General features: G+C 28.0%; 1 protein-coding gene across 1 annotated transcript; it reads right to left on the bottom strand.

The window, feature by feature from the left end:
• Positions 1-1,284: 1,284 nt before the first annotated feature.
• Positions 1,285-11,634, bottom strand: LOC105363509 (popeye domain-containing protein 3). The gene is made up of 9 exons (XM_011501241.1): positions 11,615-11,634; positions 10,178-10,678; positions 9,342-9,703; positions 8,665-8,822; positions 8,371-8,473; positions 8,152-8,292; positions 6,464-6,629; positions 2,946-2,975; positions 1,285-1,601 (listed from the first exon to the last, which is right to left on the bottom strand). The coding sequence occupies exons 2-9, from the start codon at positions 10,398-10,400 to the stop codon at positions 1,534-1,536; spliced, it is 1,251 nt and encodes a 416-aa protein (XP_011499543.1). The 5' UTR covers positions 10,401-10,678; positions 11,615-11,634; the 3' UTR covers positions 1,285-1,533.
• Positions 11,635-16,404: the final 4,770 nt, after the last annotated feature.

The following is a 16,404-nucleotide window of genomic DNA, read 5'->3' as shown; positions in this document are numbered from 1 at the left end:
CAATCAATTGAGAGAAAGTTACTAAGTTCACCTTCTCTTATTCTATATCTTACTTTTTCTCGAAATATCTTTCACTTTATATTATTCATATTCTTAACACATGTTTAGATTTAAATTTGTGCCTGCTTTGGTGGCATAGAATAATATTTTTATTAATCATATGAACACCGTACAAATAATTCGAATATTTATTTTGAATTATTTATTTTGAAATACTGACAAAATTTGTTAATGGGTAAAAACTCAATGGGTTGTGTTAAAAACTAAATTTGATTACTTATAAAAAAACATACTATTATAATTGGTATGAAATTAATATTTATAAAAGAATCCTTCTATATTAATTCTAATATTTCTTCCATATAAAAATATATTGTTCTTATATTGTTAAAATTTTTATAAAAATAATCAATTCTTATTAGCTATATGAAAAAGACTACTTTAATATAATTATAATAAAAAGTAATTAAAAAAAAGCTTTTTATAATTAGACAGATATAACTTACCTTAATTATTACTAATTTATAATTTTAATTATAAACACATTTAAAATTAATATAAATGATTTCTCTACATTTTTTCTAATGTTTTTTTTCAAATCCAAGGAACTTTGGCTCATTTTTTTTTTTATTATATTTGCTATTATAAACAATGAAATATTTATTAATGAACCACTATATAGTCTTATGTAAGGAGCAGCATCATACTGGGATCATATAATATAAAAAGCTATAGATAATTAATCAAGATATTTACGTAACGTTAACTTTATTTGTATTATTTTATCTACCACATTAAATAATGTAGTAAAAGTAATTTCGATTATATCCATTGATACTAACTTGATATTATACTCAATGATTTGTATAGAACCGTTTGTATAATTTGATGTTTCTACGCATAATTACAAATAAAATTTACCTTATTTAAATATGGGAATTTTTACGTAGTTTTCATGTTTTCTTTTATACCGTTTTTCTCGGCAGTTGAATTTAATAATGTAATTAAATAATGAAATGTGAAAACAAAAGAAAACAAAAAAATTAAAAAATTAAAAAATCATTTCCAATTACAATCGCGAAGAAAAATATTCCTCACATACACATACATTATTCATTGTCATTCGACTTATCATTTAATTAGTTTTACTATTATATATTTTCATTTTTTGTACGTAAGGCTATGAATTTCCAAATTATACATTAAAAATAAGTCTTTTTCACAATAAATTCTACTCAGTCGTTGAATCGCACAGAAAACCGGAAAAAATGGAATAAAAGTCCTGCTAGTAAAACAAAAATTGATTGAATAAGAGTCAAATCATCGAATTATCCGAACGGTGTTGATAGTTGGGCATTCACTAACGACTCTTTGAATACATTTTTCCACCGTATATTTGCTTTCTTTTCGCTTTACGTTGGTTTACTCTATTTTAACGTGTTTGCTCGCCATCGGCTCGCTAAGGACATCACCGAGATTCCTTATTGAGCTCGCAAAGAATTACGGGAGTATACATTATCTGATTTGTTAATTTCAAACAGGTGTTTCGTGATCAGTTTCTTCAATCCTTCCCAAGCGCCAAGCATTTGGATCGCCCGAAGCTGCAATTATATCAACAGTTTATATTAATTAGCATGCCAAGAATCGATACTTCGCAACGAATGTAATTGATTTAATGATGATAGGAATGATGCAATGACCGATTTGAATTTTGGGTGACTTATGACTCGCACAAAAGAGCAAAATAATATGAAATATAGTAATATGATTTTTTTAAAGCAAATACAAAATTCGAATTATTCTTTAAATTAGCAGAAAACGTATCATTTTCAATAATTAATTTTAATAATTTCTTATAATACCGACATTATTTTATAGGAATGATTTTTCTGTATTGATCGTAGCACTAGAAAGACTAAATTATTAAAAGCATAACGAAGACAACAATGCATTCAAATAAAATCTACTTGTGCTTAATATAATTGTTTTATCGTGATTAATTAAATGTAAATTCTTTGGTTAATAATATTATCATAAAATTTAAAGGGAAAATTTTAAAATCTTATACAATTTCATATACTCGATAGTATTATATTATTTTTATATAGCATTATATAAAAAAGTTCGTTTGGTATTAATTTAATATTTTACATTTGCCTATATTAAAGACTAAATAGTTCATTAATATAAGAACGTTACTATACAAACAATAACATATTTATCGAATTATTTTTAAATTTTATAATAATATGAACTAATTGTTTTGATTATTTTAATATTAATAGAATTAAGAAACATATAAAAATAATTTTTTTATATAAGCAATAAAAATGTTGCATTACTTATTAATAGGCTTAGACCGGAGGACAAAAACTATGAGATTGATACAAAAAATAAATTAACATGCAGTGAAATGGTGAAATGAATCAAATTCAACTATAGGTAAATAAATTATTAAATAAAAGTTTTAATTCCGTGTAACTTTGTATATATATATATAAATATATATATATAAATATATATATATATATATATACATACATACATACATATTATATTTCTATTGTTCTATCTATACACTTCAACCAACTTTTCATTATAAATTTAAAATAAAAATATTAGAATAATACAGGTGTACATACACGCGGGTATTTATACATACATACATTACGAAATGTATTTATCATTTTCATTACGAAATTTATTATTATTATTTTTTAAATATGTATTTTTATATAATTACGAACATTTATTTATAATCGATTTATAAACGTTTATCTATAATTTACAAATATAATTTCATAATTGTATAAATTCAATTTGTATTTACAATTTACCAGTTTTTAGTTCACTAAAAATGATTTAAAACTTATAAATTGATAAAATGCCCAAGTTAATGAGATGCTGATAATGAAGAATATCGTCCATTTATACATTAAACTTACCACAGTAATAATATTTAATCCTAGGCAAACCTAAGTATAAAAAAGAAATTCAAGTCAGTAAAATTATATTTTTCTGTCTAAAATTTATTAATATTTGTAATTTTTTGTAACTAAGCTGTAAGATAAAAATTAAATAAAAAACAATTTATTTGTTATACATTTATTTATTACATATAAATATTTATAATAATTTAGCATTCATATATTTCATTAATTATAATTTATTACAAAAAATAAAAATACTGATAAAAAATATTTCTTCACGATTGATAATTTTAAGTTATTTCGAGTGTTTGTGTATTATGTCGAGTGTTCGTATTCAACCTTACAAATAGATTTCAATACTAAAATATCATAGATATCATTACTGACTGGGAAATGTTGAGCATTACAATTCTAGTAATTAACATTGAAATAACGTCAACGTAGAATAATTTTTCGTTTTTTCGTTTAAATTACTCGCTTTAAAAATATCTATATAAAATTATTATAATAAAAATACGACTGCATTTTACATCCGTTATTTATCAAAATAATAAAATATCAAATTATGACTTCCTCGAGTAGTAAATAAGTTATTAATTAATGAATTTAACAATTCATAATACTGACTAGATATAATTATGTATATGTCAATTGTTTCTTATTTTGATTTAGAATAATTTAATTTCGTACAATAAAATTTAATGATAATAAGCTCTAGAAAATTTATTAATTGTAAATAATAAAAAAATTTGTATGATTCTTTATATTCAATTTGGAAAACACATACTTGCTTTATACAAGATTCCAAATAGGTATTATCCCTTTATTCAAAAATAATAATGGTAAGAAAACGATAAAATAATAAATAAAACCTTTGTCGATATATACGTATAACAACACTTCACAAAGTCTTTTCGCATAACGATATAAAGAGATACTAAATATCACAATGGTACTCTTTGACATTTTTAACAAAGAACATCAATATATAAATTGTAAGTGGAATGATTAAAAAGAAATCTTTGTATTAAAACACAACTTACATTCAAAAATTGGGGAATGAGAGGGGGCGGGGTGTAACAAGCAATTATCTTAGCTATATCAGGACGTAAATATGTAAAACTTACTTTCAAAATAAAATTGAGGTCGCTGCTGCCTCGATAACTAGATATAAATAATCAGTGACAAGAACTTATGGAAATTCACACGTTAAAGAGAGAAGCGAGCGGATAATTTTAAATTACATTCACGTAGGCTCCTTACCTGAGAGGTTGACAAATGAGTATGAGATCACACGTAATCTTATGATGATCAACATATAACCACAGGTACAGCCCTTTTTGGAGATTAGTTGGGAATCTGCTATTGGAAATATTAATTGCCAAGAAATAAAATTATCCGATTATAAAGATGTTAATATCTTATTATTAAGGAATAGTAAGTATTGCACATTCGTTATGACATAGCGAGGATAATAACAATTGACCGAAGAAGGTCTGCATCGTTACACATTGCGCTATACTTAACATAATTAGCATCTATTGCATAATCTTCAGTTATTTGTTCTTGGATGATAAAAAACTACAGACAATACACTTAATATATTTTCGCACATAGTATTACAATATCTACGAAGTAATAAAAATACATTCATCAAATTTGAACGTTTCTCATCGGTAAATAAACTTGCGAGATTATCAAGTTTTTATGTGAATTTAAAATGCCACTGTTTATTATATTAATATTTTCAAATAAAATCAATCCGCTTTGTTACGATATTATAAAAAAGCGATTGAACTAATAAAAGTTAAGGTATTCTAAAATCTATACGTGCTCTATTAATTTCTATATAACTAACACTACTTAAATATTTGGCCGTAGCAATACTATTTACGCGCGTCCTTTAAAAAAATCCTCGATTTAAGTTCTCGTTCGCCGAAGAAAAACACTCAATAATACTCGGTAATTCTGATACTTTTGGGCGAATTCTTGCGGCTAAAATGAAAATACGATGTAAAAACTCACCTTCTTACGTATACAGGATAAGAAGTAACTCTTTCCACTTTAGATTATGAGAATGGCTCTGGGATTATTGGTCTTTCTTTTTTGTCCGTGCATTTATAAATATTCTTTCGCTCTTTTTTATTTATATTTTGCAAAATTCTGTTTTTTTTTTTTGGTAATGTATCGGTTATCGGAGCGAACGCACGTTGTTGTGCAGGGGCGGATACGAGGGGAGTAGATAGGGCGCACGACTAGTAGGCGATTGTAGGTCGGGATGACGATGTAAGGCGTTGCTGAGGACGTCGGAACTCGAGTACAGCAGTGGCACATGCTCCTCTGATTCGGATCGGGCGCCGGCAGACACGGGGAAGGTAGAGCAAGACAAGATACGAAAACAAAGGAAAGAACAGGTGCAAAAATTATATTTCATCGATGAGCACTTCATTAAACACGAGATAAGATATCCCCCCTCTCTCTCTCTCTCTCTATCTCTCTCTCTCTCTCTTTCTCTCTCTCTCTCTCTCTCTCTCTCTCTCTGTCTCTGTAGTGTACGCGCACACGTACGTGTATAAATAAATATGTATAATGTGAAACACGTGCAAATCCTTTATTTACTTTGGTTTCTCTTTCATGTTTGCTTTGAAGATTGTGCAAGACAGTGAGTAATAATGCTTTCTAGACTAAGTGATCTTTCTCTGCGTTTAAGACTGAAAGTGCCATTTTCGATGAATTCATTAAATATTCATTATTTACATTATATATTTTATTTCATGTCCAGTATGGTGTAGTACTTTTGTTTAAATACTCTTAATGAAAATTTGCAAAATTGTATTTTTTTTTAAATATTAAATTATCGATGTTAAATTATTTAGAAACAAACAAACAAACAAACAAACAAAGCAAAAAGCGTATTACTTAAAGTAGTAAATCTATGATTAAATCAATAAATAAAAATAAGATTGTCATTAGTTTATCAGTATTTTTTGACTGGCTGCTGCATGATTTTATGACATGCTTCAGATTTTTATTCAACAAAATTTTGTTAAAATAATATCTTAAAATAACTGTTGAACTTTCAAACTGTTAAAAGTCTTAAAAATTGTAAAATATTTATTAAATAAGAGACAGTAATATTAGAAAGTAATATTTGTTAAGTAATAAACAGCAATTATTATTTAAATATATTATTAAAATTTAACTTTTCACTGGACACAATTGATTAAAGGTTATAAAAAAATCACTTCATCCAGGTAAATACGCAACATTTTTACGAAACGATACATAAATTTTATACAGTAAGATAAAAAAATTCATACACTATTTAATTGGATTCAAGAATAAGCAAGGAAGTGTCAATTACGAATAACTTTTTTTTTAGGTGTGTAGATATTATATACATTACGCGACGTATTAATGACATATATATAGCCATACACATGTATAAATAACTCGACCTACGTATATATAACCACATGCGACGTAATGCATGCCAAATTAGACAAAGTTATGCCAGCTCTAATTACACTTACCTTGCATCTGGCGGCTTATCAGGGCGGTGATGCCTTGATTCTCGCTCGTCTTCTTTACAACAAACATCTTCGCGTCCAATTCGCTATCCTGATTAACTATATCGTTAAGGCCGATTACTTGGCCATTCTGATGTTGATGACTGCTGGCCGCCATAGTTTCGCTAACCTATGAGTTAATAAATATTATACTATTAACACTTATTGTAACTATGATATCCAACGAAAATTCGCACGGACGCACATTAAAAAAGCCACTCCACTTTGGTTCTTCATGCATGGTTAATAATAATTTCATAATTCCACTCTTTCGTGCTTTGATCTTACGATATATATATTTTTTCTTTATACAATCATAAATATCGTGCAGTAAGTATTGTTCCAACTTTTTTTTTCTATTTGATTTTTTTTTATCACGTGTAAATATTTTAACACTAAAAATTAATGCTTAGTTGTATTTTATATTGAACAATGAATGAATAATATTATTAGTAATTGCAAATAATTGTGGAGACCATCAAAATCATATTTCAATTAATTTTTAAATGGTACACTGAATTACTTTACAAATAAATTTATAAATAAATATATTTTGATAATTTATAAATTAAAAATCATATTGTATTATTATAAAGTAATAAAGTTATAAATATTAAAGAATTATATGCATTTTAGATATGTATATTGCTATCATAGAGTTTATATCTATTTTTATTTACATTTGACAATTTCTGTTATCAACTCGAAATCTAATGTATTGTAATGTTAGTATGATTCAAAACCTTAATTCTATCGTGCTTGTTATAAAATTGAATTTATATAAATTAATCGTTCCATATAATTTGCAACTCTAGTGTTGAATATAAAATGTCATGAAAAATGAATTTTACAAAAATAATTATCATCAATGTGATTAGCTGATTCTGTAAAATAAAATTACTTAATTTAATATTTTATTTGTCGATATTAGCTTAATTTTAATAAAAACTACTAGATTTGTTTACAAAAATAATTTAGAATTAAAAGAAGGTTCTTACAGTTTATGCAAAAAAAAAAATCATTACGACACAATTTATACAAAACTAGTTATTCATATTTATTGCGTCTATTTCAGTTTAGTATTTCAATACTATAATCTGTCCTTGTATCAATCTTTCGTTATCAATGATAAACTGACATTTAAAGTATGAATAATTAACAAATGTAGTATTTAAATAAATATCAAAAGGAAAACGAATTTATATTTAATTTATCTTATATAATATACGGGCAGTAAAAAATAAATAATGAGAAAAATCAATTGCTTTTTGCAAATTTGTTTGAAACAAAGCTTTTCTGATTCCTTTAATTTTTGTCAATGTTTCAATGAAATATTTCAATTATAATATTAAAAAATTCGATTGTATATGAAAAAGAGACACTTACTTATTTACAAATAGTAAACATTCCAATAAATAATCATTAAATATATATGTAACGTATTTCACGCCACTGTTGATCATTCCAGACAGTATCTTACGTGAATGGTGATAGAGAAAAAATAAACAGGCGATATAGTTTTCAGCTCAGCGACTCATGTCGTACTTTCTCATCAAACACAAAAAGTAAGCATCGAATCAAATTTAAGAGATATACAATCGATTTTCTTCGAATGAAAAATTAATATTGAAAAATTTTATAAGTCGATGTACCTGCATGAGTTTTTTTACAACATCTCGGCCGAGAATATGATCGAAAATCGCTTGAAGAAATTGATCCGTTATTATACTCAATTTTAATTTGTCACGATGCCATAATAATACTCGTGATTCTTCCATGGCGGTTATCGAAACCTAAATATAAACGTAAATATGTTAAGAGATAAACTTTTCAAACATTTACTAACATTTTTTAATCAAATTGAATCATGCCTGGAAAAATTCATCAGTAGATACACCGAACCATTCAGGCGAATCCAAGAATTGATGTGGAAAAACTATATGAAGTGCTTTTCCATTTTGTGATACTACCAATCTAACAATAATAATAATAATAATAATAAATGATTTATTAGTTTAAAAGCTATTCTTACTACTAAAAATTAAATAGATTGATGTATAAGTATTAATTCTAGATTCTAGATTAAAAGAGTCATAAAAAATATTAAATATTACACATTGCCATGTTATCTATTTTAAATTAATGATGTTTAACAATGCACTCACTTTCCTGAAAGTACCAAAGAAAGCGAGTCAACTTTGGTAACTTTTTCTTGAGCATAAAGTTCTTGATATTTCAGCTGCTTAATAATCTTCATACAATTTAATACTTTTTTAAACTGCGATCTAGATACTCGTAGCGGTTGAAAAACTGCAATGTACACCTGTAAAATAATAATGTTATTCGTTATTCTTATCTTAACGAAAAATAGTAAAATAATTAATTGAAATTATGTGAAATTATATGAAAGAACGGTATAAATTCATAAAATATAAATAATTGACATGAAAAAGTTGTCTATTAAATTATAAATGTTTCAAGATTGTTGAAAACCTTAAGACATGAAATATAAAATACATCGAATAATTTCTCATAAAAATATGAATAAATTTTATCTTATTTTAAGTAATAACAATAAATCTTTAACGACAGTGCAATATTAAAGAGCATCCTTAAATTGGCTTTAAATGAATAATAATGCATTTTCCCCTTATTTAAGAACGACGAAAAAAATTAATGTAAACAATGTCCTGAATTTTCCATAAATTCTACAGTATCAGGTTTCATAAAATAAAATAAATGTTTATTAAGGATTTGTAATATTATATAGCCGGTGCAGCTTATAAATATCGTAAAAAATTTTACTTATCGGATAGACCAAATGCCAAATCGTTGAACCAACCTCTTCGATTTCCTTGGAGAACTTGACGGGTCTGAGCCTGTAGAGCAGCGTGCAAACATGAACGAAGTTGATGGTGACGAAGAGTCCGTTCCAGAGCGCCGCGTCGACCCAGCAGACAACAGTCCAAGCCCAGAGCGTGAGGAAGGCACAGCCGACGAGGAGCGTGCACCTGAGGTACAAGACGCCGTGGAGGCCGCTCGAAGCCAGATGCGAGAGAAGGAAGAAGGCGTTGGCCAATTGGAAGTAGATGTGGTTAACATGTATACCTTGATAAGGCTGGCAAGTAAGAACTCCGTTGAGAAAACTTGGAGGCACTATTGGCAAGTTAGGTCCGGACGGGTTAATCACCGGCAATCTCGAATCTAGGAGTAACAGCACAAAAGACTCGCTTTACTCTTGTTCACAGAAAGTATTTTCAATTATCAATATCATATATATATATATATATATATATATATATATATATATATATATATATTATATAATTTTATGCCACAGTAATCAATCGATCGACTTCCATAATATAGCAGAGGGCTATTTTTATTTTATCGCGAGACTTACACTTACGGCATCTAAATTTTATAGTTCGTTTTATATTTCGACTGTATCATATCGTTTATAAAGCAACTCAATAAAAATCTCAAAATCTTAAATTTTTGTATATATTGACATTTATTAATCAAATACGAAGAGCGTTTTTATGACTAGGGTATCAAACGAACGAAAACCTATTGATTTACATAAGTTATAATTTAGTCGCTCAACATGGTCTAAAAATCATGTCTATATATTCACAAAATTTTTATCGAGAAAGCGCATTAATTTTCGAGACTCACCCACTTTGTTACTAGCACGAGTCAGGTTTTTACATTCGACGGTGATCGAATTCTGTGTCGGTAACATGATTTCCGATGGCAAGACGCCTTGAACCGGCGAGCCCCTCGTCGTTCTAACATCAGCATCGGCAACTTCGCGACACCAACATAAAAGGGAGATTAACAAAAGGGAAGTTGCCCAGCTGCCCACTCGGACTCTTATATGGTTGCAACAGATCCACATCCCCGCATCACCACCAACCACGGTTTAGCTGTTTGTTCAATGCAGTGCACCGAGTTTATCCTAAAGTTAGCACGCTACGACTTGCGGAGGCTTATTTTCCACACCTTCTTAAGCTTGCACGAAAATTGTGTATCACTTCATTTGGTGAAGTTTATGATTTTAACTTCACTGCTGAAAGATAGTTGCTTCAATTGCTTATTTCGTACAATGGTGCCATTAGTTTTATGCTACTGTTAGCTATTGTTAAGACTATAATTTCTGTATAAAATTGACAGGCACTGTGATGGTTCAGTAGAAATGAAAAGAAAGGCAAAAAAAGGCAAAAGCGATGGATAAAGTATTTAAATAATTATTTTCGTTAATGTGAAAGTAATAACGAAATGTATAAATTTATGATATAGAGATTCTGACAGAGTACACTAGAATATTTTGGAGCTTGACAATTTGTTTTAAAAATCTTGATTAGGATCTCACAATGTTCATTATAGTTTTCAACTAATGCTTATTTTCAAAGCTACGATAACCTGAGAATCGTTTAGAAATTTTTTAATCCTTTAATCAAATTTTTTAATTTTTAATCAAATATAAAGTGATTCTTATCAAATCCATAAATTAAAATTCCTTTTAAAAATTTAATTTTTAAGATAAATGAATTGCTTTTAGATAATATTGAAAATCATTGCAATTGGTTGAATAATTTGTAATACAAGCAAAGAGAACTAAACTCAACAAAAACTACAATCGACTGTTTTGCAAATTACTCGACAACACTTAAAATATGAAGTATATATTATTTTCTCTGAAATGATTTACCGAATACTTTAGATAAATTTGTATTTTATGCACAATGCATAAGACATATATTCTCAATTATTTATTTCAAATGTTTTTTTAAAGTAAGAATATATCGATAAGAATATCTTTAAAAATTATACTATTCTTAAAGATTTCTGAAAAGCATTTTCACAATTATTTATTGGAATATATTTTACTTATTGTCCTCTTAGGTAATTCTACATTAAATCCAAAGAAGTGTCGTAAAACATATTATAATGATAAAAAGTGACAATAAAATTTCATTAAAAAAATATTAAATTTAATTATCTTTCAAATTAATTTAATATTTAATCACTAAATTCTTTTATAATTTTTGACAAATAGAGATACTAGTTTTAAATAATATGAAAGATTTAATATAAATAAATTAAAAATACTTTTTAAAACACAGTTCTGCAAACCACAATTTCACAAATGTTAATTTAGGGCACATTCAAATGGTTACACAATTTAATGCAATCACTTAAAAATCACAGTCCCTCTATATGGTTAAAGATGTTCGTTCCTTGTGCAGCAGTTGCTTTTGCATTTCTATGATTTAATTTGTCAATTGCATGCTTCTCTGCAAACCAATGGATTGAAGAACAGTTCTTTCTCCCTCACTTAATCCAGGCCTGAGAAAGAATTAACTGAATGTAGCATTTGTCTAGTGTAGTATAATATATGTAAGTGGGAGGATATCTCTAACTTTCAAACACCCACAAGAAGAGTCAATTTATATTAAAAGAGAAAGTAAGCTATGTAGAGCAAAATTATTATACTTTAGTAAAATCATGAATAAATATTAATATTTAAAAAGTTTTTAATATAAAAAAAAAAAAAAGAAGAATTTGTGAAATTGTGGTTTGCAGATCTGTGTTTTAAAAAGTATTTTTAATTTATTTATATTAAATCTTTCATATTATTTAAAACTGGTATCTCTATTTGTCAAAAATTATAAATGATTTTAGTGATTAAAATATAAAATTAATATGAAAGATAATTAAATTTAATATTTTGTTAATGAAATTTTATTGTCACTTTTTATCATTATAATATGTTTTACGACACTTGTTTGGATTAAATTAGTTTAAATTTAATGGTATAAATTACATTATTATTGTTAGAAAATTGTTCTTAGGAAATCTAAAATATTTATTGTATTATTATGAAATTTTTTCCAATATGATATACACTACAACAAAATATATTTTTTATTAATGCAGAAAACTTTTGATACTCAATTAAATTTAAATTTAATTTGTTTGACATTAAAAAAATTACAAAATTAATGTTATTGCAAGATGGATTTGTTAAATAAATGCATTTCGAAAAATGAAATAATTAAATGCTGATTGTACTTAAATTTATATAAACTTTCATACAGAGAGAGAGAGAGAGAGAGAGAGAGCGAGAGAGAGAGAGAGAGAGAAAGAGAGAAAAACACATAACTTTCATTTTCTTGTCATTAATGTAGGCTATGATGTACAGGTGTTGAAATTTTATATTTATTTTCTAACTAAGAAATTTAAGAGATTTAAATTTTGTATTTTTTTCAGAGAATTAGACAAATTCATTTGTTCTAAGATTTAATAATAATTAAGTTTTTGTCTACTCAAACTACTATGTGGAAATTAAAGTTTCTTAATTTATAATTAACATTTAATGCATCACGAATGCAAGAGATTGTATATTTATTTAGATTATAAAATTATAAATATATGTAGAATTTGAACATACAAATTAATAAGACACCTATTAACTATTCCTTGAATTAAAATCGTAATTGATAAGTAAAAAATAAAAAATAATAAAAAGAAAAACACGTCAATCCAACAATAATATTAATTTAAAGAAAAACGAACTAACAACGCGAACAATATCTATCTAGCAGGCCCACTCTTCGAATTAAAGAAAAATTAAAAATGCATCGACAAAAATACTCGACTACTAATTAATAAAATAAAAATGCTGCACCGCCTTTGTATTACTTGACAAGTGTCGCTTCTTCCACGCATCACGGCATTCGTAAAAAAACAGTTGTTCCACTTTATTGTTTATTCCAGATGATGTCGACTACAAAAGTAGTAACTACAGAACATAAAATCAATGACAACAGCTCGCATACATTACTTGCCCGTGGGCCAATAATGCCAAGGGAAAGCTTACTACCGACAACGAGAACACTACAAGCTAAAGACAAAAGACGCACAGAACCGAAGAATGTCGGAAGTTATGTCGGAGGACAGTAGAGACATGGAAGAGGTGAAAAGCTGCGTGTCAAACTGTACACGCGCATCAATCAACGCAAGTGTGCAATCACGCAACATGCTTTCTAGTATTTTCTTCTCGGTCTTTGTAAGTCGGCAACTCTCACCCTCTCGAAGGTACGAAGAAACAAAAAAAGAATAGAAAAGAAAATAACAAAGAATGAAAGAAAGAAAGAGACAACGAGCGCGAAAGAAGAATGTCAAGGACAGTAGCTACGCCTTATGCATTGTACTGCATAAGCTGGGCGAATGTGCTAGCCAATTTCTTCGTACTTACCACTTAAATACAATCGACGTTTCCCACGACTTGGCGACACGGGGAGCTTTTTCCGCCAAGGCTCGCGCGCGCACAAACCCCGTGTCTGTACCGCCGCGAGTATTAATAGTAATCATCCCCCGTAATCTTACTTATGACAAATAGCGCACAGGTAGCTGCACATCCGTTGTCCGGAATCTAACTCATCTCCACTTTACGTTGATGTATTGTATCACGGGGTGAGATCCCGACATACGCACACCGCCGTCTACTGGAGCCGCGTGTAGGTGGCGACGTCATCGTTCTTACAAAATCATGACGTTCGATGTATGCTCGAATATTGGTGCGCAGCTTCGGGACGGAGACGTATAAGTGCTCATGTCGGCTGTATCCTGGAGACTTGGACGTAATCGGTTGCGTGCCCTAAGCGCTGATGATATAATACTCACCGGCTAAAAGCACGAATAATCGTAGGTTATGCAGTTGGACTGCTGTTGGGCTCATTGCATCGCGTGCCGGGATTTCCATAAGTGCGCATTCAGTTTTCACGGATATTCGTTGTAAGGTATATTCGGCAAATTTAGATAGTAAAAAATATTAAAATGATCGTTACGAAACTTTTTCTATAGTTGTACGTGGGCGAGAAGCAATGTGGTAGCCTGATTCGTGCCCAACAAAATTTACTATAAAGAATTTTTACAATTCTATTATTATAGCGTGTGCTCACAAATTTTTTTTTCATTATATATATCGATTAATAGTAAAATTTGTAATTGATATGAAATTTTCTTATAGTCACGTTCTCGTTGGTAATAAATATTTTAATTGTGCGATCGATGCTTATCGTTACATTATTATTTATATTATACAAATGTAATTATCTATAAAAATTCGATAACGTATGGTGGAAATTAGTGGCAAATTCTGCTGAGATATAATGTCATTGTAATAAATATAATTCAAGCACAGTATCCTCTTAATACGGATTTATTATGTCTTAATATACATTAGCTTTATAGCAAATCGGCCGTTTGATGATTTAATGTACATTTAATCATTGAGAACATATTCCCGAACTTTCGTTGCTTAAATAATACGTACAATTATCGAGAATGTCATCATTTTTTTAAATTCTTGAAAGTTTACATATTATCCCATGCCGTAGCGTTTTTACTGTACTTTAACGAATAATAAATTTTATGGAAAAAAAATTCGAACGGATTCATCGTTATATATCCACGGATTGCATACAACAATAAGAGAAGGGACGAAAAAGATAAGCTTAATAAAAAAATGTACATTACTATATGTTGTATAGAAGGCAAACAAATATAATAAAAAATCAATAGAAATTGGATACAACTTTTAATTGTATATTCGAATGTTTACGTATTTTGAAGAAATTCTTAATACATCTAAATAATACATTATTGAATGTAATTTGGACTTTTATTTAAAAGATTTATAAAGTATCAAGTAAGATAAAAACAATTTTCCTTTTTCTTTCATTATAAAATACCAATTATATGTAAGCAGAAGCTATTTTCAAATTACACACATAAATAAATGTAACTGTCATAATACATTTTTATTAATTCATAGAAATTATATATTTCCCAAAAATAGTCTCTAAGAACAAATTAAGAAATAAGTATTATTAAAACTATCTAATTACATTCGATTTTCGTGTTTCTTTGATTTGTGTTTTGTTTTTAAATGAAAACTCATTTAATGCAAAGACTATTGTATAAATGATATAAAGAATTGAGCAATTAAGTAATGGAAATCTGATTTTACTGCCGATAAAAAAGAAATAAAAAAATTATTATATTCGCACATAAAATGTATGGTCAATTTAAAAAAAAAAAAAAAAATTCACAAGAATATGAGTAAATTTATTTACATTCAATTCTGAGTAACTTTTGTAAGCACTATCTTTCATAATGCATAATCAGTAGGTTTATAATATAATAACATCTGATTATCTTTGTTATTTTAATTAGCTTTAAATATTTCAAACAAATTAATACAAAAAATAAGTCTATTCTTTTTTAAGCACTCAAATTCAATTGATAATCTGTGAAATCATAAAAAGTGCAGTTGCAAAAATCTAAAACTTTCTATGTCTGGCCAATAATGCTCAATAATCATAAGTTTAAAAATTACTAGATATAGAGGTACAATATCAAATTTTAAAAATCTTTCAGATTCTTGCCTCATTACACTGAAATCCTTTAATCTCTATTATTTCTAGATAAAATCGCCCCTCTCTCAACGTTATCCTCATTACTGAGAAAACAATGACGCCCTCTGTATTCAGAAACTCCAAAACATAATACGGAAAACGAGAATCGTGTTGATAGTGAATCGGCACGCGTCATCGATAACATCTACGCGCTTTGATCGTTGTTTTCTTCGGGTCCCGGCGTTTACGATTCCATTTGTTAGTTCGGCTGAGCACAGAAGATCCACGCCAGTATTATTTTCCTGATTATTACGGTTTTGAATCAACCGAAGGTCATCTCCCTACTTTTGCAGTGCAAAATTGTAGTTTATCGAAAAACGAGGAACACGCTTGAAAAAAGTAACCTAAACTAATTCATATATCGAAGGTAAGTTTTGCGTCTATTATTTTCTTTCTTTCTCTTGGTCTATTAGTCTC

The sequence above is a fragment of the Ceratosolen solmsi genome, unplaced genomic scaffold (genome assembly GCF_000503995.2).
Source record: "Ceratosolen solmsi marchali unplaced genomic scaffold, CerSol_1.0 scaffold10, whole genome shotgun sequence".
NCBI classification, from domain to species: domain Eukaryota; kingdom Metazoa; phylum Arthropoda; class Insecta; order Hymenoptera; family Agaonidae; genus Ceratosolen; species Ceratosolen solmsi.
This window is presented reverse-complemented; position numbering and strand designations above follow the sequence as displayed.

Bases quoted from the DNA above. Each gene is read 5' to 3' on its own strand.
- LOC105363509 (XM_011501241.1), bottom strand. From the start codon at position 10,400: ATGTGGATCTGTTGCAACCATATAAGAGTCCGAGTGGGCAGCTGGGCA. The intron at 9,704-10,177 runs GTGAGTCTCGAA...TGTTACTCCTAG, and splicing joins TCGTGCTAGTAACAAAGTGG to ATTCGAGATTGCCGGTGATT. The intron at 2,976-6,463 runs GTAAGTGTAATT...TTTTATACTTAG, and splicing joins GATAAGCCGCCAGATGCAAG to GTTTGCCTAGGATTAAATAT.